The following is a 25,766-nucleotide window of genomic DNA, read 5'->3' on the forward strand; positions in this document are numbered from 1 at the left end:
AACCAACTCACCAGATACATGATATCCACAGTGTCCTGGCGTTCTCCCACTACAACATACTGGATGGTGATGTCCGCCTCTGCATCACAGGCAAGTGTTTATCGTTCGTTCACCTTCAGGTAGCTGACGGTTTTAGTGTCAAAGATGGAGGTTGGTATATAGACAGTGTGTGAGATCCAAACTCATAGAAAGGAGTTTTATATGGGTAGTACTCCATTGTTGGTGAGCTGCTTATCTACATTGAAGAAAGAAATATTGTTAGTGGTTGTTTGTGGAGGAAAAGGGAGATAAAGAAAACAAACAGTTTAAATATGGTCACTAGTTACAATGGTAGCATCTTGAACAGTTGCAGTCTCCTAAGAGATCATTTTACAGTTAGTTTTTAGTCTGTGTTGTTGCTTTCATGGCAGCTTTCAGACTAAAAAAAAAACAAGTTTGAAGGGACGTATTCTGACCACTTAATTAAATGCATCCTTGCAAAATAAAAATAGTATTTTGCTGATTAGAAAAACCTTTCAAATTTCAAACATTGTTGTGATAAATTGGGGTGAGATAGCATTAATGAAATTGGCTTGATAAATTGATAACTCAAGATCAGCATTTGTCTTTTACAAATAAATTAAACCAAATCAAAGCATTTGGGAATATTTACTCAGCCAAGGAACAGTGAAGTCATGTGGCGACCGGCGTACGTTGTCTGTGAATCCGTCTGTCTGTCTGTCCGTGTGAAACATTACTCAAAACAGACTAACGGATTTGGATGAAATTTTCAGGGAACGTCAAAAATGGCACAAGGACCAAGAGATTAGATTTTCACAGTGATGCTGCTTATAGTCTTGATCCAAGGCTTTGTTAAGGATTTCCCATTGCCTGATAGGCCATAGCTGCCGGCACTGCGTCATTGTAACCATGACGTGAACACTGTGTCAGTTACCTGCTGACGATACATGATTGCAATCCTACAATGCAATGACCATGATTTCTGAGTTCGGAATCAAACAAGGAACAAATGATGAAACTGTGGGGTGTTTCTGAGTCCCTTCAATTCCTGCCGCCCGCTACATATTTCGGTCATGCAAACCCCAGCCAGACAATGGTGAAGCTCCGGATGTTTCACAAAGCCTTTATTTATGTTCAGCCATCGGCCTTATTTTAAACACAAATTCACCTTTCTGTCCTTCACTCCTTTCTTGTCTCCATTCCAGCTGCTTCTAAGTTTAGACACATCCTTTGCTAGACAGCAACAGCGTGGAACCGTTTCATCTTTCATCTTTACGCAAATTTTTAGACTTTTCTGCAGCGTCTTCGACATGTCAAGAAACCGCTTCATAAATAAACACTTCCTATGCCACTGGAATGGTGACAAAATAAAAGCCTGTGACATTAAAAATACGCATTCAAAATAAAAGCATGGATCGAACTGTTATTTTAACGCTAGCAAAAGAAAGGCTTGCCAAAAGTGATGAACTGCTCAGCAGACCTTTATAAGAGTAATTTACACGCAATTTGTTGTCCGTACATAACATACACATGCATAACACATGCCTGTGCTCAGCGCAAGGTCATTTTTTAATAAAGATTTCACCCATCGGAAATGATACGTCAGCTGAGCATCTTTGGTGGAGAACTGCACTGTCTGAGTGCTTTTCTTGTTTAAAACGTGATATGAGGGAAAAAACAGCAAGTAGTAGAGAGGAAAAAATCTTGTTGATGAATTCATTCATTTCATAAAAGTGATAAAATGTAAAAAAAAAAAAAAAAGTATTGAAAATCAAAACACTACTGAACAAAGTCTATTTGGAGCCACTCAGTTATTTAAATGTTGATCAATGTGTGATCATTATTATGGTAATCAATACACTAAAAACACTAACAATTCTTTGAAATAACATGGAAACTTATTTGAAGCTACTTTGTTCATGTGTCAACTTAAAAACCTTTGATAACGCTGACATTCATTAAATTAAAAATACTTTTGATTGCAGAAGAAACGCTAACCCCTAAACTCAATGTAGTCTGTTGGTTGAACAGAATTTTATTAAAACTTGTCTTAAATAAAATGATAACTGTTGCATTTATTTCTCTTTGCTGAAACATCATTTTTTAGGGTGCAGTACCACTTTTACTCACAAGGAGGCGAATATCCCCATTTAAGTTCTCTGTGCTTAATGAGAAGTTGGCAACACCACTGCTGTCAGTGGTGAGATTGTGCAGTTGCCGTGACGACCACGATTCACCCTCAAACAGGTACACCGGCATGTCAGGAATGGGTGTATAATTGAAGTAAACTGCTTTAACCTGTTGAAAGCACAAAGTTGTATCACTGAGAATGCACATGGTTTAGGCTGCTTTGTGCAGTACATGATGCAGAAAAACACAAGACAACATCTTTCACTTACTTTTCCTTCCACAACTGATCCTGGCTCAAAAATCTTGGGTGTGTCAAAGAAAGACAGCCTTCCAATAACATACGAAATCCTTATTCTGCCCTTTTGGAGGTGTGAAATACCTGAAAATGAAAAGCCTCCATGTTACAACACTGTGAATGCCTGATTGTTGAATTACATAATATTGTCTTGAAACAGTAACTCTCCTTTCAGATTAGAAATGTGATCGATTAAATAAAATAATCTATTACAATAATAATAATACTTGCCTGTCCCCTCCTCTTCCACTTCAGCAGTGACATCAAGCACATCTTCTAATGCCTTTCCGGCAATTTTAGTGAAAGTTGACATGTTGAAGGAAAAAGTGGCACAGCCGCTGTTGTCTGCCTACATATTAGGAAAAAAACACAAAGATACAAAATAATATACAGGATTTATGTCAGAGATCAGAGCTGCAAACTTTCAGCTATCAGATGGAGTGAGATGGAGGTCATGGAATATAATCCATCCATCCAACCATGATCTATACACCGTTATAACCTCTGTAGGGCAGCAGGGGGCTGGAGTCTATCCCAGCTGACTTAGGGTGAAGGCAGAGTTCACCCTGGACAGGTCACCAGTCTATCACAGAGCTACACACAGAGACAAACAAACACATTCACACCTACGGACAATTTAGAATCACTAATTAACCTCAGCATGCCTTTGGACTGTGGGAGGAAGTCAGAACACTCGGTAAAAACCCACACATTCACAGGGAGAACATGGAAACTCCACAGAGAAAGATCCCAGACTGAGATTTGAACCCACGACATTCAAGTCTCTGACATTTGCTAGACGGCTAAATGGGGGATTGTGGGTCATCATGCATGTCACTATGAGGAACATAGAGCTCTGTGGGAGAATTCAACAGATTGCTTCATGTACTTCTGGGTAAGTCTTTCCTATGAAAATGCATGAGGGTCTACTCAGGTCTGTTAGTGTCTGTGTGATATCATTTTTTGTCATCTCCTCAAGTGTGCTGACTGAGTTTCTGGATGAAGATTCTGTCCCAGAAAGTGGCAGTGCTCTCCCCCTTCTTCACTGTGTGTTTAATTGGCAGGTGTAGCTGGAGGAGGAGGCGACAGGTGCGCTACATCTGTAATCAACTGATTGGAGCGAACAGATGGGAATGGTTCAACCACTCTCTGGACCATAAAAGCAGACCTCAATCATGAATTGACATCAGAATGTAAACAAGCAATCATTAGTCTGCTCTCTGTTCCGTTCAGCTTCCTGTGCCTAGTCCTTCAGTTAACGCTCGTTTTGTGCTCCTTTTTCTGTCCTGGGCTTTCACCTACTCAAAACCACTCTGTCAACCCGCCTCAAGCCTCAGCCATCTGTTGCCACTCTGGAGCCTTCCCTCTTCCAGACCATCCATGCTACACCTGGTTCTGGCCGCCATGTGCACCTCACGCCATCTCCTGTTCCTACCCACGCCAACCCACCATCCTTCTCTGCACCTGCCGGCATCTTCCCTAGCTCAACACTCAATTCCCCGTCAGCTAAGTCCCCAATCCTGAGCCAGGCTGGTAGCTGTAGCATTTATTTATTTATTTGGATTATTGTATTTACTTCTGGGTATCTTGTAGATCATTGTGCTTTATTGGCTCCTGTTTATTAGCATTTCTGGTTAGCATATTTGTTAGTCTCTCCTTGCAAGAGGAGGACTAGAGTAAGTGTCGCCTTGTTTAGCGGGGCACCTCGGATTCCTGTATACGTAGCGTGAGTTCCGCTGTAGAATTATTTACCTGTACCCTTTGTATAGTAGCTCTCCTGCCTCGGTATGACCTTCCGCTGGTTAGCTCTCTTGCCTCTGTTGAACTGTATAAATCCTTTACTGCCCTTGTAGTGGGTTCTGTTCATGATCTATATGTATTTGTGTATGTTGGCAGGTCGCCATTTTCGTAACACCTTGTATTCCACCGCCATCCAGTTAGAGGGTTTCATTCAGTGGTCAGTTTTGTTGTTACAATTGTCACTTCCATTTGTAGTTCCTGTTTTGGGATTTGTAGTCCTGTAGTTATTGCTGTAGATTTTGTAAATATACATTTTAAACACTGTAAATATTGTGAAACTGTAGCAGATTCAGCCCATGAAGTTAGAAGTCATTTACGTCGGTGGAACAAAGACTTACTTGGACACTAATTTGTTGGTTGTAGAGTATACGTATTACAGGTTATGTTAAATGATGAGTGTTGTACAGAATGATGGATTGACATCGCCTCTGCTTTACGTGCATGTTGCTTTAGCAGAAAGAGGAAACTGTAATAATAGAAACTGTACCTGCTTTGTCTCTGTGTGGCAGGGGGGAGTTAATTTTGCAGCCCCGAGTTCATGAACATAGAAATGGTGAAAAGGTCGGCACATCTTTACTGAAACAGACCCTCGCACAGGCTGTCCAAACGTGTACCTAATTTTTATAAAAAAAGAAATGATTAACCATTTATTCACGTCTCAAACTGGGCCTACTTTAGATTTTATTTGTCATAAAAAGCCTTTTACTTACTTTGCACATGCTGTAGCATTGATTTCTTGATCCCCAACACTTATTTCCTCACTTAAATTTAGTGTTATGTCAAATTTAGGCAAAACTGGGGACAAACATTCATGTTAGCATTTGTACTTCATTATAAGTGGACACAACTGGCACGTATAAACCATATCCCAAACGTACCATACTTCTCCACTTTGAAGGTGTGACGTATTATCTCTTCACCAATGAACACGATGACTTGGTAGGATCCCTCACGGGCCTCAGAGTTCAAGGAGTAAGAAAGCTGCAGTATTTTACCATCAGATGCTTCATTCAGCCACTGTCCAATCCTGTTCTTATGAGGATCCTGTTCAGTGAAATCAATGAGAAGCAACAGGCATTTATGACACAAACAGGGAAGTTGTGAATACAGATGAAAATACAAAGCTGTTGGTGTCGATTTTATCTTTGTAAAGAAGTGCAGATGAATTTCAACTAAACTAAAACATGACTTTTAAGTCAGGAAGCTTTTCCAAAGTCAAGAATGAATTGTAACACACAGGTTGAATTAACTCACTGTTGTTATTCCACACATTTATTGTCAATCATGTTTGCTGCTGCTACTAGACTTTGTGATGATTTGTATTTGTCCTAATAGAGAACCCATATGATGCTCATTTGTAGTTTCAAAATTGTATTTGAGGGTCTACTAGTGTATGTTTACATGTTATAATGTTCAAACACACACACCACTTTACTCATACTGGACATGCTGCAGCTCGTCTTCTCAGCCTCTGTCTGAAACACTTCCTTTTAGCTCCCGTCTCTGTAAAGCCTCCCTCATGATAAACCTCGTCTCCTCTGATTGGTCAGCTGGCTCAACTGACATAAGGTAATGCTTGTTAGTAACTCCAGATTTCTGAGTGTAGGCAGAGATGTAGCTCTAACAGAAGCAGTGGAAATGAAGAAATGATGATGGACTGCATGGAAGCAGTTCGTTCTCTGAGGGCCAGACTAGCCACTAGGCAGGCGTTATGCTAACGTGTTACATGATGATGTCAATAAGTAACACAGGAAAAGACTGAAATTCAAATAAGGTGTTTCAGACAGCTAAAGAAAAGTGTTTTCTGCAGGAGAGAATAACTTTTAATCTGGTCTGTATTCTGGACTATTCTGGAGTTTGCAGACTTTAACATGAATGAAAACCAGCTACATAACACAGTGAAAGAGAGAAAACCCCAACGCAGAATATGGACACTTTACAGCTGAAAGACAAACTGTAAAAAATCTAGTCCAGTATGTAATGGATATTCAACAGTGACAGGAGTCCTTGCTAACTATGAAATACTGACATTAGAATCAACATCCACATCTCACAGCTGTTGAACTAAGCACTTATTTTAGTTGATCACACAGAATGCATGAGGTCAACATGCAGAATGAGAGCAGAAATGGTTTTCTTACCTCGATCTCAATGATGTTGTACTGCAAATAAAAACAAAAAGGACAGACAGAGATTTGTCAAAAGACAGGAGAGTTGATCTTTTTCTCATCATTCAGCGTCTTTATGAGTTTGTGCGAGACAATTTTCTCTGCTTAAGTTTCAGTGCAATCAACAAAGACTTCAGTTTTTGCAGTGATTTAACATCAGCAAATACACTCACTGGCCACTTTATTAGGCACACCTGTTCAGTTGCTTGTTAACACAAATGTCTAATCAGTCATTCACAAGCAGCAACTCAGTGCATTTAGACAAGTTTAGAAGTGATCAACACTTCTAAACTTGGTGTTCAGTGTGACCACTCTGTGACCACTCTAAAATGCACGTGGTCAAGACGACTTGCTGAAGTTCAAAGCAAGCTTCTGAATGGGTAGAAATCAGATTTAAATGATTTGGAATGTAACATGGTTATTGGTGCCAGACGGGCTGGTATGAGTATTTCAGAAACTGCTGATCTACTGGGTTTTCACACACAACCATCTCTAGGGTTAACAGTGAATGGTCTGAAAAAGAGAAAATATCCAGTGAGCTGCAGTTGTGCGGATAAATAATGCTTTATTGATTGCAGACTGGTTGGAGATGATAGAAAGACAACAGTAACTCAAATATCCACTGGTTACAACCAAGGAATGCAGAATATCATCTCTGAACCACAACACGTCCAACCCTGGAGAAGATGGGCTACAGCAGCAGAAGACCACACCAGGTGTCACTTCTATCAGCTAAGAACAGGAAACTGAGGCTACAATTCACACCGGCTCAATAAAAATAGAAAATAGAAGGTAGGAAAAACATGGTGCGATCTGATAAGTCTCCTTTTCAGCTGTGGACTTCAGATATTATGGTCAGAACTTGGTGTAAACAGCCTGAAAGTATGGATCCATCCTGCATTGTATCAACGGTTCAGGCTGGTGTAATGGTGTGGGGGATATTTTCTTACCACACTTTGGGTCCCTTAGTACCAACTGATCATGGTTTAAACTCCACGGCCTTCCTGAGTATTGTTGCTAACCATGTCCGTCCTCTTATGACCACAGTGGACCATCTTCTGATGCTACTCCCAGCAGGATAATGCTCCATGTCACAAAGCTCAGATCATCTCAAACTGGTTTCTTGAACAAGACAATGAGTTCACGGTACTCCAATGGCCTCTACAGTCCCATCTTTGGGATGTGGTGGAACCGGAGATTGGCATCATGGATGTGCAGCCAAAAAAATCTGCTGCAACTGCGTGATGCTATCATGTCAATATGGACCAAAATCTCTAAGGAATGGTTCCAACACCTTGTTGAAAGTTTGCCATGAAGAACAAAGGCAGTTCTGAGGGCAAAAGGATTCAGGTGTACCTAATAAAGTGGCTTGTGAGTGTATGTAACACGTGACATGAAAAAAAATTCAATAAAGAATCTGTAATTCACATGAGAAGTTGAGGGAACAATGTTATACTAAAGTCTGTTATACCTTATGTTTATCCCTACAAAAGTTACTTTCTGCAACAACAAAAAAACATGTTGCAAAATGACCAGCGCGAAGGGTTGAAAGAATTACAAGGTCAGCAGAAAAGTTTGAACTCAGCACAGGCAGGCTGACATGAAGAAGTCCTGGCTGTACTATTGATCCTTTGACAGGAGCTGATTGATTTTGGACATAACATAGCTCAGGTTAAAGTGCACACCCATGTCAGCTACTTGATTGTACAAATTCTGTTCATCTCTGCTGGGTGGTGCACATTTCCCAGCTCAGTGCCACACAAAAAAAACAGGGAACTCCGTTTTCAGAAAACTCATTTTTTTATTGTTTACTTGAGATAACAATAATAATAATAAGAATAACACTAAAAATTATTTTTTCTCTATTTTGTCATGTATTTTTCTACTGAGTCAAATCCACTCAACTTCAGTTTGATTGATATTATCTCAAGTAAACAATAAAAAAGTTTTCTGAAAATTTATCAAAACGGAGTTACCTGTTTTTGCAAATGAACTCTTCAAATAGAAACACTAGAGTTCAGTCACTCACCCGCTGATCAACACTTCTAAGCTTGGTGTCCAGTGTGACCACTCTGAAATGCACTGAAAGAAATTCAAAAACATTACGTCACACTTCCATGTCCCATTAAATGACATAAAGTCACAATTACTATAATTTACTATTCCTTCTGTTATTCGTGTTAAATTCTTCAAGCTCACTTTCCTGTGCCACTTTAAAGTTGGTAGTTTTATGGTTGTCAATAGCTGTCCCTCAGCATCACAGACATGGACATGCATCCAGTAATATTCTAGATGTCCTGTGAATTACTGAATACACATTTATACACCCTAAGCCTTATATATATATATTTTTTTTTTTTACATTGTTCCAGTTTTCAGTACAGTGTGAAGTGAAGCTCTACAGTTTTAAACAAAATCTGGTTGCAGCTTCATAGCATGACTTTACAATGACCCACTGGTAGACAGCATGTTAGCAAACTGCTCTGACAATAATCCATTAAACATAATGAGCTCCATTTCTTTAGGACAACCATTCCAGCATGTGGACGGTTGAAATCAGGAAGGTAAAGGTGACAGAAACCTAGGGGACAGAAATAACTAAGTTGTTTCAGAAACGACTTTTTCACTTTACAATTTTAAGTAAAGCACTTCTTTTGCAAATGTGTTGTTTTGGGCTCTAACTACCAGTTTTACTAACTTCAGCAAAGCATGCTGGAAAACTTTTGTCCAAAAATACTTAAAAGAATGTGTGCAGATTTACTTATATATACAGTAATTTTACTGTTTATAAATAGACTTTTGAAAAATATATTGATCATATGCACAACACATCAAATATTGTGGGAATTCATTTTCTATCCTCCTGCTGCGTGACTGTTTCTTATTGTTTATAGAAGAGAAAATCTGTCTGTATGTGGTGTGCACCATCAGCATCACATATCATCAGCTCAGAGTTACCTGTTTGTCCTGGGAGGTAGATTGGTTTATCCGTTTGGACGAATGTCACTGGTTTATAGGCTTTGATCAAGACTTTCTTGACCTCTCTTGAGTTAAACGTGTCGCCTTGTACCTTCACCTCCACATTCTGCACCTCCTCATTGAGCACTGCAGGAGTCTGAGACAGAAAGATCATTTAAACAACATTTAACAAAGCCAATAATGAAGTAAAATACCACGGCTGTTTTCTTTGGATTAAAGTAGTATCATTATACTGGTATTACGGGTCATAAAATCCCCAAAATATTTTCCAACTTAAAAAAAAAATGTATTTGAATGAAGACATTTTCAAAGACTGTTTTTGAAAATGAGCACATAAATCAAAACCAATGTTAGGAGCTGACCGTAAACTGAGAGCATTCATGAAAGTCTGCGCTGGACGTCCGCTGGAAAAGAGTTGTGTTCTCACGTTCAGACAACAAAGTGACGGTCATGAGCAGAGTCTCGCTGGGGTGGGTGAGACTTGCACACAGTTTGGTCTGAACTCCAGCTTCAAGGACTGCAGGAAACGTCACCATGTACTGCCTACAGACACACAGATTCTTTATTCTTTATTCACAGGATAGCCCCTTGAGATGAATCATCTCGTTTTCGAGGGGGTCCTAATCATTAAACAAAATAATAAGACAGAGACAGTACATGCATTGCACAGTACAGACTGTAACAAGTGAAAAACAAATAAAATAAAGTTTTAAATTTATCCAACACACAAGCAGACACCTACCACACACAACATACACACCATGCGTATAAACATTCACACACTCACACAAACTCCCACGGGGCTATTAACTCTCCTCAAAGTTAACAAAAAAATAATAATAATAATAATAATAATAGTAACTGAATTAAAAAAAATAGGTTAGTACAAAAAAAAAATACACATACACACATACATAGATAAACACATTCAATGAGCAAAACTAAATTCAAAAACAATTACAAACATTTTGAAAATATTGCACAGGAGCATTTTTAAACAAATTGAAGGACATTATAGAGCGGACAGAGGTAGGAAGATCATTCCAATCTGAGGAATGGATTCACACATATACAGCTGTTACTCTCACTCTGATGTGGAAGAAACCTCAGCTCAGTATTCATGTGATTCAGTTAAAAAATTCATTCAATAAAAACTTTATAAAAATAAAAATTACAAAAATAAAAATGATGTTATTTCCTCAGACAGTAAAGATGAACTTACGGCCCAGCCAGTGCTCGGCTCACACACATCCAGAAGGCACACAGTGCCCATGTCCACGTCTGAATCCCAGGACGACCCATGACTGACTGATGATCCTCAGAGTCAGCATCTGTTAAATAGCTGCTGATACAGAAACCCAGCCCAGCTTCTCTCACACAAACACACCCCTGCTCATCATGCAACCCCCTCCTTGGACTTCTAGGAATTTCACAAGTCCTTCATTTACAGATCTTATACAGTTTGATATGATGTATGAAACTGGCTGCAAATAAAAGCACATTATAAACTATTTAGTCAGTCAAGGTCTGAAGTTGAACACAAATCCTTTCAAGTCATATTTGATGTGGATTTGTTCCCCCAACTTCATTCAGTTTGCAGAGTAACACAGATGCATTTACTAAAAGTGGACGACACGACATTCAGAGCTGTAACATCTCTCAAGTTTGGCACTTTTCCTTCCATAGTGACCCATTGTAGAACTGTAGTCTGTAACTAACATTACTTCAGTGGGAGGCATTACTGTTACACTAAGTGCAGTTTTGCAACAATGCCCTTTACCCAGCGTGGGATGTTTGCTTTTGTCTGCAAACTCATCTTAACCTTCTTACGGGGGCCAAAGAAAACATGTTCCCCAGTAAGTAAACTTTTGTGTCGTGATAGCGTCCTCAAACATGACTCATGTATTACAACACAGTAAGAAATGTGCTTACTGTTTGAACTTTCATTCACATCAACATTTCTCACATACAGACATACACATACAGAGTGACTTGATCTTCATTGTAAGGATAGATATGTTTGAAATGGCTGTTTTCAGGTAGAAACTTGACAGTAAACACAACAGATGATACTTTTACCCACTGAAACACTGGCATCAGCTTCAGGAACAGAATCAGTGTTACTCTGTGTGGTTTGTTCAATCTTGACCTTTGACCTTGATTTTTGTGCTTTTTACTGGAAGAGGAGCTGTGTTTGATGTCTCTACATTTTGGGGAAGGGAAAGCTTGAACACAAGAATGTGCAAAAGTAATTACACAGCAAGACAACCTTAAGGCATAGGTCAAAAACTGACACCACAACAGCACTTTGATGGCGAGAGTTTGAAAGTTTTGGTCAGAGACTCTTTATTTCACCTGTAGACAAGTGGGGATTTTTGACTTCGAGTGATGTCAGTAGGGGCTTGTTGAGGAACATTCACGTTGTTCTGTGGACACCAGCAGTGAAGAATGGTTTTGGTCCTCCAGTAACGTCTGTAGGTGCTTAATAATTTTTCTGTGCACTCCAGAGTAAAGTGAGAAAAACACAGTTTTTAAGTTGGCCCTAACTATCACACTTGAAGGGCCAAAGCTTTTGTTTACAGTGAACACCTCCAATTACACAGAAGACTGTATCATGACTGACTGTGACTTTACTTTAAGACGTTCACACATGTCTGGAGCTATTTCGAGTGAGTATACAGTAAATTTGCCCAAGCGTTACAGCGGAATTAAGGAAGGGGAAAAAACGTGCGGTCCATGTAAACCGTAATTCGGAATTAATATTTCCATGTATACTCGAAGAACAAAACTTTAATTCCGAATGAGTTAATTCCGAATGAAAAACTCCATGTAACCGTGGCCAGTGAGCTTCAAAACTTCTTTTGCTCACACTTGAGTGACAAAGTGGAAGTGAGTTATTTTAGGAGTTGATGAGTACCAAGCAACATGACAGTAAGAATCTAGTCACTGACTTTTTTGTTCAGCCTGATGTGCTGAATATACCTATCAAATTTAGTAACTGTAGGTGAAACGTGTTTGATGTTACAAATTCTCCAGGTGTTGCTATGGAGCCATTTTGGCTCACACCCATGCAAGTGATGGAACCAGCAGATGCTGAATATGTGTTTCTGTCACAGACTAAAAAAGAGGTTGAATCAGAAACAGTCAGTGGACATAAGATCAAAAACATTCTCATGATGGTTTCATTTATCCGACATAAACACTGAACTGATTGAGTTTGTCCGTTATAAAGACTGAGTTTTCCATCACAGTGAACCAAATATTTGTTGTTTTGGACTGTTGCTGGGACAAAACGAGATATCTGAAAATGACACTTTCAACTCTGACAAAGTAGGATCAAGATTTTATACTCTTAGTTGATATTTAAAATTAATTAAATAACTAATAGTAAAATGAAGAATATAAATCATTCTAAACTGCTGCATATTATAATTTTTTATTTTGGGAAAATGTCAGTTCCAAGAACAAGAACGCGAAGATCACGTCCGTCAGAATTTTGCAGTGAATTATTCCGTTAAGTGATTTTTTTTTTTGTTCCACCGAGGTTTAAAATCTGCAACTCAACATTTTTCTGAAACAGTCAAAGGTCTAAAACATCAGATTCATCTTAGAACAAAACTAAAACATGATGTCTGACCTCAGAGTCTCCAGTCTGCAGTCTGGATTCTCCAGAAAACCACACAGATGTTTCACTCCTGAATCCTTCACCTGGTTGTTACTCAGGTCCAGATGTTTCAGATGGGAGGGGTTGGACTTCAGAGCTGAGTTCAGAGAATCACAGCTGATCTCTGATCACCTGCAGTCCCACAACCTGAATAAATAATAAAAGATGTGAATAAAATCATTGACAATCCATCAGATGTGTTCAGGTTCTGAATGTGCAGCTCAACATTACTTTGTCCTCATCAATCAGCTTTTCTCCAAAACCAGCAGGACTTTGTCCTTCTGTTATTGTGGATCATCATCATGTCAGCCTTCTACACACATCATCCACATGCCAGCACATGTTCACTGTTCAGCAACCTTCATCCACCTATTCATGTCCACACATCAACTCATTATAGGATCAATACGATACTGATACACCTGCAGATATGATTGATCTGTCTGTGTGTGTGTGTGTGTCTGTGTGTGTGTGTGTGTGTGTGTGGGGGGGGGGGGGGGGGGGGGGGGAATACAGCATATGCTTCAGAATTGACTGTAAGACCTGATGGAAATTGAGGCTTCTTCACTCCCATACATCCCTCTGAACTAATTTCAGCAGTTTCTACATCTACACCATCAACATGTCTTTTACATTCCATTCCAACTAGACTGTTCAACGATGCTTTACCTTTAATTAATTCTTCAGTGTTAGATCTGATTAATCTCTCTCTAGTAACAGGCTGTACCACAGGCTTTTAAGGTTACTGTAATCAAACCTTTACTTAAAAAGCCCACTCTAGATCCAGATGTTTTAGCTAACTATAGACCAATATCCAATCTCCCGTTTCTCTTTAAAATTCTGGAGAGAACAGTTGCAAATCAATTATGTGAACATTTACAAAGGAATAGCTTGTTTGAAGATTTTCAGTCAGGCTTCAGGATGCATCATAGCACAGAAAAGGCTCTGGTGAAAGTTACTAATGAGCTTCTCATAGCGTCAGACAATGGACTGATCTCTATACTTGTTTTGTTGGACCTTAGTGCAGCGTTTGACACAATCGACCACAAACTTTTATCACAGCAACTAGAACATTCTGTTGACATTAAAGGGACAGCACTGGACTGGTTTAAATCCTACTTATCAGACAGGTTCCAGACTAAGGTTAATCATGGAGTCCCTCAGGGTTCTGTCTTAGGACCGATACTGTTCACATATACATGCTTCCTTTAGGCAACATTATGAGGAAGCACTGTATTAATTTCCATTGTTACGCTGACGACACTCAGTTCTATTTATCTATGAAGCAGATGAAACTAATCAGCTAGCCAGACTGCAAGATTGTCTTAAGGACAGCAAGACCTGGATGACCTGTTATTTCCTACTACTAAACTCAGACAAGACTGAAGTCATTGTATTTGGCCCCAAACATCTTAGAAACTTGCTTTCAAAGCATATAGTTACTCTGGATGGCATTACATTGGCCTTCAGTACTACTGTGAGGAACCTCTGAGTTATCTTTGTCCAGGACATGTTCTTTAACTCACACATAAAACAAATTGGTAGGACTTCCTATTTCCACCTGAGTAAAATTGCAAAAACCAGAAACATCCTGTCTCAGACTAATGCAGAAAAACTAGTCCATGCATTTATTTCCAGGCTTGACTATGGCAATTCCTGACTATCAGGTTGTCCCAATAGCCCTCTGAAACATCTACAGCTAATCCAAAATGCTGCAACCAGAGTACTGATGGGAGTTAGCAAGAGAGATCATATAACTATCATATACTGGTTTCTTTTCAATGGCTTAGTGTTAAATCTGGAATAGAATTCAAAATCCTTCTTCTGACATACAAAGCTCTGAATAACCTATCTCCATCATAGCTTAAAGATCTGATAGTACCATATTATCCTAGCATAACTCTTCGCTGTCAGACTGCAGGCTTTGGGAGACAGAGCCTTCAGTTATCAGCTCCTCTCCTGTGGAACCACCTCCCAGTTTGGGTTCAGGAGGAGGACACCCTCTGGCAGTTAGTCTTTACACATCTTTTTCTGAAATTGGTTTGTATACTTTTAATGTATTTTTAACATTGCTGCTTTTTATTTTTTTTTACCAAAAAATTCGACGTAAAGCTCCATTTTTGTACTGCTTTGTAAAGAAAAAGCACAAGAAACGCCAGCCAAAATGGACTCCAAAGTGCGTCAGAACTACCACTGTGACTGCGAGGGCGCCATCAGTCGGATGGCCAACAAGGAGATGTTTGCTTCTTTCAGTAGTTTTTCAAAGGAATTTGAAAAACTAAGTTAACAAAAAGGGCACTTGTAGTCTTCCAAACTGCCCGTAAAAAGGTAAAATGATCTGCATGACATTTCACTAAAAACAGAGATAAAACAGCTCCCATAACTAAGTCATTTGGCAACACTGGATAATCAACAGATTCTGACACTACGACCTAGTGCTGCATCCCTGCTCAGGGACGGAGACCCATGAACTAATATCAGAAGGTATCGTCCGACTTTATTTGCTTTGTTTTAGTTTGAATGAAAATTTAGTGTTGGGTCCCATCGATCACAAGCAGCCAATCAATCCTGCAATGATTGTATTTTGTTACACTATTCTGCCGGCTTAGTGGTATAATTGCGTTGTGTGTTTCGGCAACAGAACATTGTGTTGTAAGAGAAACTGAGAAACGGAAAATTAGAGAACACACTGACTTTTAAGTTAATATTCCTGTTTATTCTTTCATTGCAAGTAAATTAACACTTTTATTTGAAGACATTTTGCCTGTGTTTATCATGTCAAAAGCCAATACACCTAATAATTTCTAATATTTGCATCTCCTAATGTTGTGGTGCATCTTGGAACAAGACTACTAAAGTGATTCAAGATTATAAAGCTAATCAGAAATACCATATTAAAGTTAGTAGGAATAAAGAACTCAGACCTTTGTCTACTAGAATAGAGGGGAGGAGGACTGCATATGTATTAATTTGTACTGTATTAGTGCCATGTACACCATAAACTGGCTGCAACCTAGATCGTGGCCACCTTTCGCCTCCCAATTAGTGACTGTAAAGAATTTGAAAAGAAAAATAGATATTTCCTCTCTACAGTGCAAGTTTAGTTGCATAATTTTGTTTCTGGCTGGTGGATAAAATACACAAGGTAAGTAAAGAACTGTAGAATTGTAAAGCTGTACTGGTAGATAAAACAGTGGAGAAACAGAGACCAGTGTTTAGGAGAACATTCAGATGATTTTATTTATTGTTCATTTTGCTTGAAGTTCATGTTGAACACCAACAGCAGTGACAACGCTGTGTGGGGTTTGTGACAGAATACTAACAGCCAATCATGTTGCACTGTTCGTACATGTTAATGAGATATGCAATGTACTGAAATGAGATCTTTAATGAAATGCTGGTTTTAACATTGTACTGGATTCAGTGATGACTTCAGACTGATCCCACTTCACTCCACAAGCTGCAAAACAAAAAATAGAAAGTAACAATAAATAACTCTCAAGAATGACAGTAGTCCTTGGCTTGAACTCAACTTAAAGAATTACTGGTTGATTTTTAAAATGCAGTGCATGCATGTTAGATCTCTTGGTATTAACTGAAGACATGACTGTTGTGGCCCCTGGTGGCTTTGTGCTTTTTGTTTTTATGGTGGATTCTTTGTGGCCTCTCTGTGGGGAGATGACTGGTGTGGACTTTGGCTGATGGCTGGCTATGGAGCATGCTTCAGTCCCCACCCGTCTGTCATCTTGATTGATTGGCCTCAAATATGGTAACCCTGACAGCTGAAATTGGGCCAAGATGTACAGCAGGCACAGATTATCAAAAGTTATGGAAATTCTTCGCAAAAGTCTGACTGGGTGGAAATAGTGACTGGCAGAATTTCGACAGTTCGCCATGACACAGGAAATGTAGTGTAACCTGGCCCTGTACATGCTCCAATCTGCTTCAAACTTTACATGTGTGATCAGAGTCTGATCCCTGATGAATGATATAGACCAATATACAGTCACAGTGATAGCACCATCTGTTGGATGGAGAGGAAGTGCTGCACATCTAGCCTGTACGTGCTCCAATATGCCTGAATCTTTACATGTGTGATCAGAGTCTGACCCTCAATACATCCATAGGCTAAAATACACTGTCAGTTGCAGCACCACCTGGTGGACATGCCTGGATTTGCCTGGACACGAGGACCTGTTCAATGAGGCTTGCAGCTTCAGTTCTTTCTTGCACCAACTTTTGAATCGCAAATTTGAAAGCCTGAAACTACTCAAAAAACACGTGAAAATGTGCACACATATCGGGACCAGCGAAAATTTGATCATTTAGGTGGAATTGCATGGGTGCGTGGCAAAACTGCTGAATAGCGCCACCTGGAAAATTTCAAAAAAGAACTATGGCCAGTATGCATCACCTGTCCATCCATCCATAATCCGCTTGATCCTCATTAGGATTGCAGGGGGGCTGGAGTCTATCCCAGCTGACTTAGGGTGAAGGTAGGGGACACCTGGACAGGTCACCAGTCTATCACAGAGCTACACATTTACAGACAAACAATCCCATTCACACCTACGGGCAATTTAGAATCATCAATTAACCTCGGTATGTTTTTGGACTGTGGGAGGAAGCCGGAGAACCTGAAGAAAACCCAAGTATGCACCGGGAGAACATGCAAACTCCATGCAGAAAGATCCCGGGAAGGCCGGGACGCGAACCAGGGATCTTCTCGCTGCAAAGTGTAAGTGCTAACCACTATGCCACTCTGCAGACCCACGCATCACTTAGAGCTATGAAGTGTGACACACATATGTAACACACCAAGATGCACAAAAAAGTCTACGGTAACAATGCCCAAAACACAACAGGAAGTCAGCCATTTTGAATTATTTGTCATATGTTGGATGATTTTGGACCAATTTTGCACATTTTAAAAAGCTCTGAACTCAAACAGGGTAATCCAAACAGAGCTGAAATTTGGCCAGGATGTACACCAGCCATGAGTGACCAAAAATTATGAAAATGCTCTCCAACAGTCAGAGGGCATGGAAATGGCATCTGGCAGAATTTCAACGATTCGACATGACACAGGAAACGCAGTATAACCTGGCCCTGTACATGCTCCAATCTACTTCAGACTTTATGTGTGTGATCAGAGTCCGGCCCTCAACACATCTATCGTTCAATCGACAGTCAGAATGATAGCGCCACCTGGTGGATGAACAGGAAGTGATGTATAACTAGCCTGTAAACGCTCCAATCTGCCTGAAACTTTGCATTTGTGATCAGAGTCTGGCCATCATCACATCCACAGGCCGAGGTACACTCTCAGTCGCAGCGCCACCTGGTGGACATGGATGCACTTACCAGCAAGGATGTGATTACCCGTTACACACTGCTTGCAGCTTTAATTTTCTATTGTTCTTTTGTCTTAACCAGTTTTAGTTGGTTCTTTTATTTAGTAACACCCACCAGCCCTATTCTTTGTACTATTATTACATTTTCTCTTGCTACTTATGTCACTAGCCAATAAATTGCTTCACCAAACAAAGAACACCGAGCTTTATGTTCTTCCTTTTGTCCAAGCAAAGCTGGTATGTAACAATGCATTTAGGGGAAAAAAAGTCAGCAATTAAATGTTTTTTGAAAAATTTTGTGGCGCGAGTGTTTTTTACCGTGAGGACAAAAGATATATTCTGTCTCAGCATGGTCACCTGAGGAAAAGAAAAAGTATTATTAAAAGATTGCCTATGTGTCCAAAACATTTAAAATGTGGTTTAGGAATGTTGGTTTTACTTGGCTCGTAGTAGTCATAGATCTTGACCAAGGCAGGCTTCAGATTCTGCACTAGGATGTCCAGTCTAAACTCCAAGGTGTATGAGATGGTTGTGTTCTGTGGTAACTGAAGAGGATAGAAAAAACAGACAACACAATCAACACCAAGTTCAAAGAGCATCATGTAGATTTCTCCACTGTGGATTTCTCCCACCTCTCTAATGTACACCTGAATGCCACCATCCTTTTGTTCAACACGGTCCACCAGCACGGCATCTTTGAGCTGTGAGGAGATGATATTCTTATTCTCATCATCACTGTCAGAATAAATGCCACATTCTCACCACAATTTTATTTAGATGAAAGTCACTGTGAGAGCTCACCTTTTTCAAAGACTCTGAGTCTGGGACAAATCCAGAGAGTACTTTGATGTCCAGGATCACCATGTTTGTACTGCTCTCCTTTCCATTGTATCTGTAATGGAACCACAAGAATGTGATGCTACCTGATGGACTGTATGAAAAGAGGCTTTTTAATCCACCAACTGGTGCTCACTGGTGGATACTGAATTCCTCCATCTCATCTGCATCCTGTTTCTTGACTACTTACTGGACCTTGAGCTTCAGAATGAACTTGGGTCTGACCCCAGTGGAGTTGACCTCTGTTGTAGCCTCCACACTGAAATCACTGGACTGAGCAGGAGGTGGGACGTTGTAGAGATGAGAAATCTGTGAGGCAGGAAACCAAGAAAGGTTTGAGATTCATGAGCAGTGAACAAAAGCATCAAGCAGAGAAGCAGAGGTGTAGAGTTCAGTGGGGATTCTTCGGCGTCAATATTTGGAAAATGTATCTTTGCTGCTAGCAGAAACAAAAACAAAAAAAACAGTCAGGGCTTTTATTTTGAAAAAAAAACTCTACAGTAACAGTCACTTGTACACTGAAAAATATATCTGGATAAAAAAGAAACAACCTGAATGTGAAGTACAATAAATTATCAAGCCAATTTCATTAAATTACCTCGATTTGAAATTTTAAGGCAGAAATCTGATTTGAAATTTCACACAATATTAAACTGGTGGAATGACCAACATCTAAGATCAACAGAATCCACCAAATAATGTTAGCAACTTAAAAGCTTGACCTAAATTAGTACATTACAATACTGATCTTGCATCCAGACATTTAATTAAGGACTGAAAATAGTTGCTTGAGTCAGATTTTAGAGTGTCGATACAACAACATGTGGATATGTTTACAATATGCAGAAAGTTTTAAAGGCCATTCATTAATGAATTACAACGCCGTAAGGTTGGCCTGCTTTATCCTTTGTGAATTTAGCATTTTAATGACACCACTTCCTGTGTACAAATGTTCCACCAAAACACTACTTTACAGGGGACTCTTTGCTGCATCCTGGACTCAGCACCACTGTTCCTTCTAAGCTGTGCATGTGTGTAATTGCGCACTGCTGACACGGTCTCTAAGCACAGAAAATCTGCGCTACGCACAAAAAAATTCCAGCCTAAATTGAAAATAAAATAAACACATAATTCATTCTGTGCTATTTTTCAATGTGAGTCAGTGAGTGACTGGTGACTGGCTGCTCCAGCCAATGATGTGATTCACATACGTATTTACGCAGCTAATCAACGTCACTGACAGGCGTCCTTATGTGCAGCCACCGTTGCTATAGCTAGCAGAGCGGTGTGGCCGATGTGGAGTGAAGACACGCTGATGATGCTAAGTGCTGCTTATGTTGACCCTTTATAATCATGGCAAAACGAACTGGCAGTGGCACATCCCCTCACCAAGCCAAAGTAAAAAAGAAATGCGAAATCTCTTTTACGATGGAATGGCTGTCGGAGTTAGGGTTGCCACCCGTCCCTTAAAATACGGAATTATAGTCCTTTATTTGACAATTAATTGTTGCGTCCCGTATTGATTCAATGTCCCACACATGTCTGTCACACACTCATCAAAACGGTATAATGAACAAAATAAAACACAGGAAATATTAAGGGCAGCCAGTTCCATCTTCGTAGGACCTATGTAACGAGGACCTGATGTGAGGTCCAGCGGATAGACTTCTCTGTGTGCCTGGTCCTATGGTCTTGTCTCTGGTTTCCTGGCTACACACGCTGCTGCTCCCACGTGTTTAAAAATGTCTACACCCGAAACTCCACCACGTCAAAGAAGCAAAAACGTTTGCAAATGTACAGATGTAAGTGGAAAGACGAGAACCCCTGGCAATGGGTATAAGGTAAACTGTGTTTTCTGTTGCTCATAGACTGGCTGAAGTAAGGCAGCATCAGCAGACCAACATGTAAGAAACATGAAAACAGTGAGAACCCAACCAGCAGGTCACAGTTTATCATTCCCAATCATCTCCTGAAATCAATAAGGGACATCATGATGTGATCAACTGGATTTCCTTCAATATCTGGTTGTGAATTTACCAGAGGATGCTTATAGTCATCCTGATGTGGCTGTAGACTTTACAGTATTTTAGTGAGTCAATAAATGCCTAAGTAGTTTTTTTTTAATGCTTTTTAGTTTTTAACAAAAATGTATTTATTAGCCTAAATGAAATCAATAAATGGTCTTTGCTTATCTAAAGAAAACCTCACTCAGAACTCGGATATGTTAACAGTACTAAATTAATAAATAAATTCATGCATACACACATAAGTTAATACATTAACTGTGTTAAGATAGGATTTCGATTTAGATGAAAAAAAATATATATCTGTAGAGAATTCCTTTGTCCAGTATTCTGCATTCAGTTGTTTATGTTTTTGCAGAACTCAGTATTGCACACAGGTTGGTCATTACATTTTATTAGTATGGTTTCACTGTTTGAAAGGATGCCACTTCTTTTCAGACAGAACCTGTGATCATAAAACAATACAAAACTCTTAGTTCCGTGTTAATAAAGCACTTGAAGCTTTAAGTATGGCAAAACGCTTTTTTCAAAATTAAATATACCACTCCTTGAGTCATAGTGGCCCCAAGTTCAGTAAAGTTGGAAAGACATTCAGAGATTCAAATTTCCAGCATCAATAACTCATTAGACATAGGTTGTAAAAACATAAACAATGCCTATTTCCCATCGTTGTAAGGCAGACAATGTCCTCCAAGCCCAGTTTTATCAAAAGCAGCTGTCTTTCAAGCTGCAGAAATAACATTGGTGTCTATGGAGTGAACAGGGACCGTCTGCAAATTGCAAAACCGCTGCAACAGCAAAGAGAGACACAAATATTCAAAAAATTCACTCTGATACACTGTAGTGTCACCAAAATCACTGCAGCCTTCAACTGGCGCCTGTTGACAGTGTTTTAGCAGAAATGTAAATGCTGAAGTTTGATTCTTTTATTAAACCATGTAACTTGGATGGATGCGATGCTGGCGTGACCACAGTGCACATGTCTGATGTTGCTCACAGTGGTCCAAGGGAACGCTCAGGGAGTTTGTGTGTTTTCTCAGACTCATGAAAGATTAGAGGGAACATTGCTCAGCACCACCCGACATGAATGTGATTGGTTTACAGAAACACAAACTAGCCAGAGCAGAGCGATAATGAGGTTCAGTCAGACCATTCTCCAGCACTGACCCAGTGCTGTGGAGATTGGTTTGGCTATGGGAGTCTACTGTTTACTGACCTGCACTGAAACACATGCGGTGCCCTCCACCTCCAGACTGAACTTTCCAGTCACGTCCTGCAGGATTCTCTCCTGGTAGAGCAGTCTGTTGTCCTGATTCACGTTAAACGTCAGCTGTTCACTGGGAGACTGGACTTTCACTGTGCTTGAACCCTGAGGACTGAACACCAGAGTGGCGTAGAGAGCCAGAGCCTGAAGAGCCACCACCGTGTCCTACAACACAGAGACACAAATCAGCAGCTGCTATTAATACTGTAAGTTCAAACAAATGTAAACATTGTCAGGATCCCTGCCCCAGCCCCTGATCAGCTGACAGTCTCTGCTTCTCCTTTCCCTCCTCCTGGTCTGGGGGTGGAAGTGAAGGAGGATCCGAATATTCAATTCATTCTATTCAATAATCTCAAAATAAATATTCGTATACCACCGTCACAAACAAATATTCGGATATTTGAATCCAGCCCTATTTGTAGGCAGAGACAAAGCTACCATTTCATAACGTAAAATGTGTAAAAGATCACTAATCAGCTGAAATCTACATTAAACAAGGAAGTCTCTCCAGAATAGTTGGCATTTTGGAGATAGTTGGTTTTTACAAGATGGACCAGCAAAGCTTTTGTCTCACACTCTGTCCACATCAAAGTCCTGCTTTTAGCCATTCAAGCTGTGCAGTACCTGTGTGGAGGAGAAGCCTCCGTAATAGTTCTGCTGCCTCGTCAACCACCTCACGATGCCCGAGGCATAGCCCAGATCTTCATTAGTCGGGGAGGCGCTGAGTTTGGCCATCAGCACATAGGAGCTGATCTCCACAGACAGAGAGGCTGATCTTCCCGTTGCTCTCTGAGACCAGTGCAAGAAACCCCCTAAAAACAACCATCCACAAACACACACAGAGTAAGTTCCAGTCACAGGAACAAAGCCTGAAAGATTTCCTGCATGAGGATATTTTACCTTCTTTGATTGCAACCTTGTCAAGGTGATCCAGAAGGAGACCACGGGTCTCCATGTCTCCTGCCAGGGTGAAGACGTACGCCATCAGAGCTGTGGTGTAGGTGTTGCTCAAGTCACCGATGGACTCCTTGAGACATGACAGGCTCTTCTTCACCACAGGATTCTTTAACAGATTAAAAGGAAACATAATTGAACCTTTGAGGGCAGAGAAGGGGTGAATTAAAGTGTTGACTTTGTGTTTGATTACTATGGTAACTAAATCTGATATTCCAGGAAACGTTTGGCAAAGAGCTCCAATGGATGATGGTGACAGCACTACACTAACGGGGACTGGGCAGCTTGCAGAAGAAGTGACTTCTGAAATGGGCCAGTACAAAATAAAACACTTCACCGGATTGTTGCGAGGACATTTGAAACTAGTCAGAAAACTCTCAATCATCTCGGAACTGAAGGGATTTTGTCTGAGAGGTGTCAAAATGTCAACGAGCCTGCAGCGGACATCTGTACAAAGTTATTTATGTTTAAGGGGGCAATACGAGCTGTTGAGGCCACTGAAATACAAATACTACGTCCACTGATATTTTTGATAAATAAACGATTGAAAAGTTAATGTTACCTGTGTTGTTTTCCAACAGATGACCTGTACCTCTAGACTACTCACCTTTGCAGACACATTCGTTTCCAAGAAGGCAGCAGTGACATATGCACTGAGAGTCACCTCATCAGACACACCGCCCTGTACAGAGAACATCGTACAGACTTTGCCATCAATGCATTTGCTGATTTCAAGGACTTAATCCCAAAAGTCATTTTGAACACTGTTTAATGCATATTGCAAAGAGCGGTAGTTGGTTTCACAGATGATACAGACTTGCAATAAGCAGTCCCTCCAGGAATTCGCGATGTTGCGATCACGCGAATTCACACGAAATCAACCAATCTCCGCGAATTTTGCACGGCCTTGCAATTTTGTCCAATCACCACAACTTTCCCGCAATTTTGGCCCATCTCCCGTGAGTTCCACCAATCATAGCAGCTCCCAGTGCAAACGTAGTGGTTCTTCAGTTCTGGTGGTGGTTGGTGTTGCCTCTGCTTTTAACCTCTGTGAGGTGTGGTCAGTGCTATTCATATTCCAACGACCATTGCCAGGACCCGTCTGGCCCCTCAACAATGGTCGTTGGGAGTATCAATGGGGGTCATTGAAATGGGAATTTCACAAATGTCACTAAGCCCTCGTATGCTAATGGTGGTCATTAGTATGAGCCACTTACCATGAGTCAATCTGCTGAAAGAAGCCATCCATGTCAAAGTAGAGAAGCCATCTCTGAACGGGGAGGGGGGGGTTCTGCGACATCATCTTTCGCCGATTTACAATCAGGTCCTTTCAACACTCCCCAAAAGAACTACTCAGCAGATTGACTCATGGTAAGTGGCTCATACTAATGACCACCATTAGCATACGAGGGCTTAGTGAAATTCGCATTTCAACGACCCCCATCAATACTCCCAACGACCCTCGATGAGGAATATGAATAGCACTGACCACACCTCACAGAGGTTAAAAGCTGACGCAACACCAACCACCACCAGAACTGAAGAAGCCTCTTGGATGAGAAGTGAAACGTCTTCAAGGACTTTCTTGAAGTCCAGTGGATTGATTTAAACAACTTTGGATCAACAGCAAGATGCTCCTCAGTGAAAATGACCATTTCTATTCTGTACAAACTCGACAGGAACCATCATCTTACCTTCATTCTGTTGTGGAAGAGTTTTCCTGACTTTTCAAAACAACCATTTCCTCGCTGCTTTGATTCCAGCCACTTCCTGGACTGTTCAATCGTTGTGGGATCAATGTAGATGAATGATTTAGCTTTGGCAGAAGATCTCACCACAAAAGCAGTCAGCCTAAGGAAAACATAAAGTTACAAATACACATACAGACTCATATCCCTTGAGTAATGAACACAAGTTATACTTAAGGTTGTAAGTTCAGCTACTTCATGCAGTTTTAGCAATACCAGTAGTGTTTGGATGTAACTGAATACATTCATTCAAGTAACACACTGTAGATCTGTCATGACTGCTCGTCACAATCAGTGACCTCTACGTCAACACCACGAGGTGCATGACTTTTCTTATTTCAAATTATTGTAGCAATTGTTTATCTTTTGTTCTTTTGTATCACTCGTCACTATCACAGTCTCTCCTACTGGTATAATTGTTTTTGTTTCCGAGGTACTATGTAAATATGAAACGGAGCATCAGGAGTGTGTGTTTGTGTGTGTGTGTGTGTGTGTGTGTGTGTGTGTGTGTGTGTGTGTGTGTGTGTGTGTGTCTGTCTGTCTGTCTGT

At 40.3% G+C, this 25,766-nt stretch overlaps 2 protein-coding genes across 2 annotated transcripts in view; both read right to left on the reverse strand.

Moving 5' to 3' along the window:
- Positions 1-25,766, reverse strand: part of LOC110965900 (pregnancy zone protein-like) — a 72,670-nt gene that overhangs the window by 35,564 nt on the left and 11,340 nt on the right.
- On the reverse strand, positions 98-10,756 carry LOC110965899 (alpha-2-macroglobulin-like). Its single transcript, XM_051957544.1, has 12 exons — positions 10,595-10,756; positions 9,735-9,915; positions 9,352-9,508; positions 8,423-8,475; positions 6,367-6,387; positions 5,104-5,269; positions 4,936-5,020; positions 4,713-4,839; positions 2,657-2,774; positions 2,400-2,509; positions 2,131-2,298; positions 98-235 (listed from the first exon to the last, which is right to left on the reverse strand). The coding sequence occupies exons 1-12, from the start codon at positions 10,672-10,674 to the stop codon at positions 116-118; spliced, it is 1,386 nt and encodes a 461-aa protein (XP_051813504.1). The 5' UTR covers positions 10,675-10,756; the 3' UTR covers positions 98-115.

Source organism: Acanthochromis polyacanthus, chromosome 13, assembly GCF_021347895.1.
Source record: "Acanthochromis polyacanthus isolate Apoly-LR-REF ecotype Palm Island chromosome 13, KAUST_Apoly_ChrSc, whole genome shotgun sequence".
Taxonomy (NCBI): domain Eukaryota; kingdom Metazoa; phylum Chordata; class Actinopteri; family Pomacentridae; genus Acanthochromis; species Acanthochromis polyacanthus.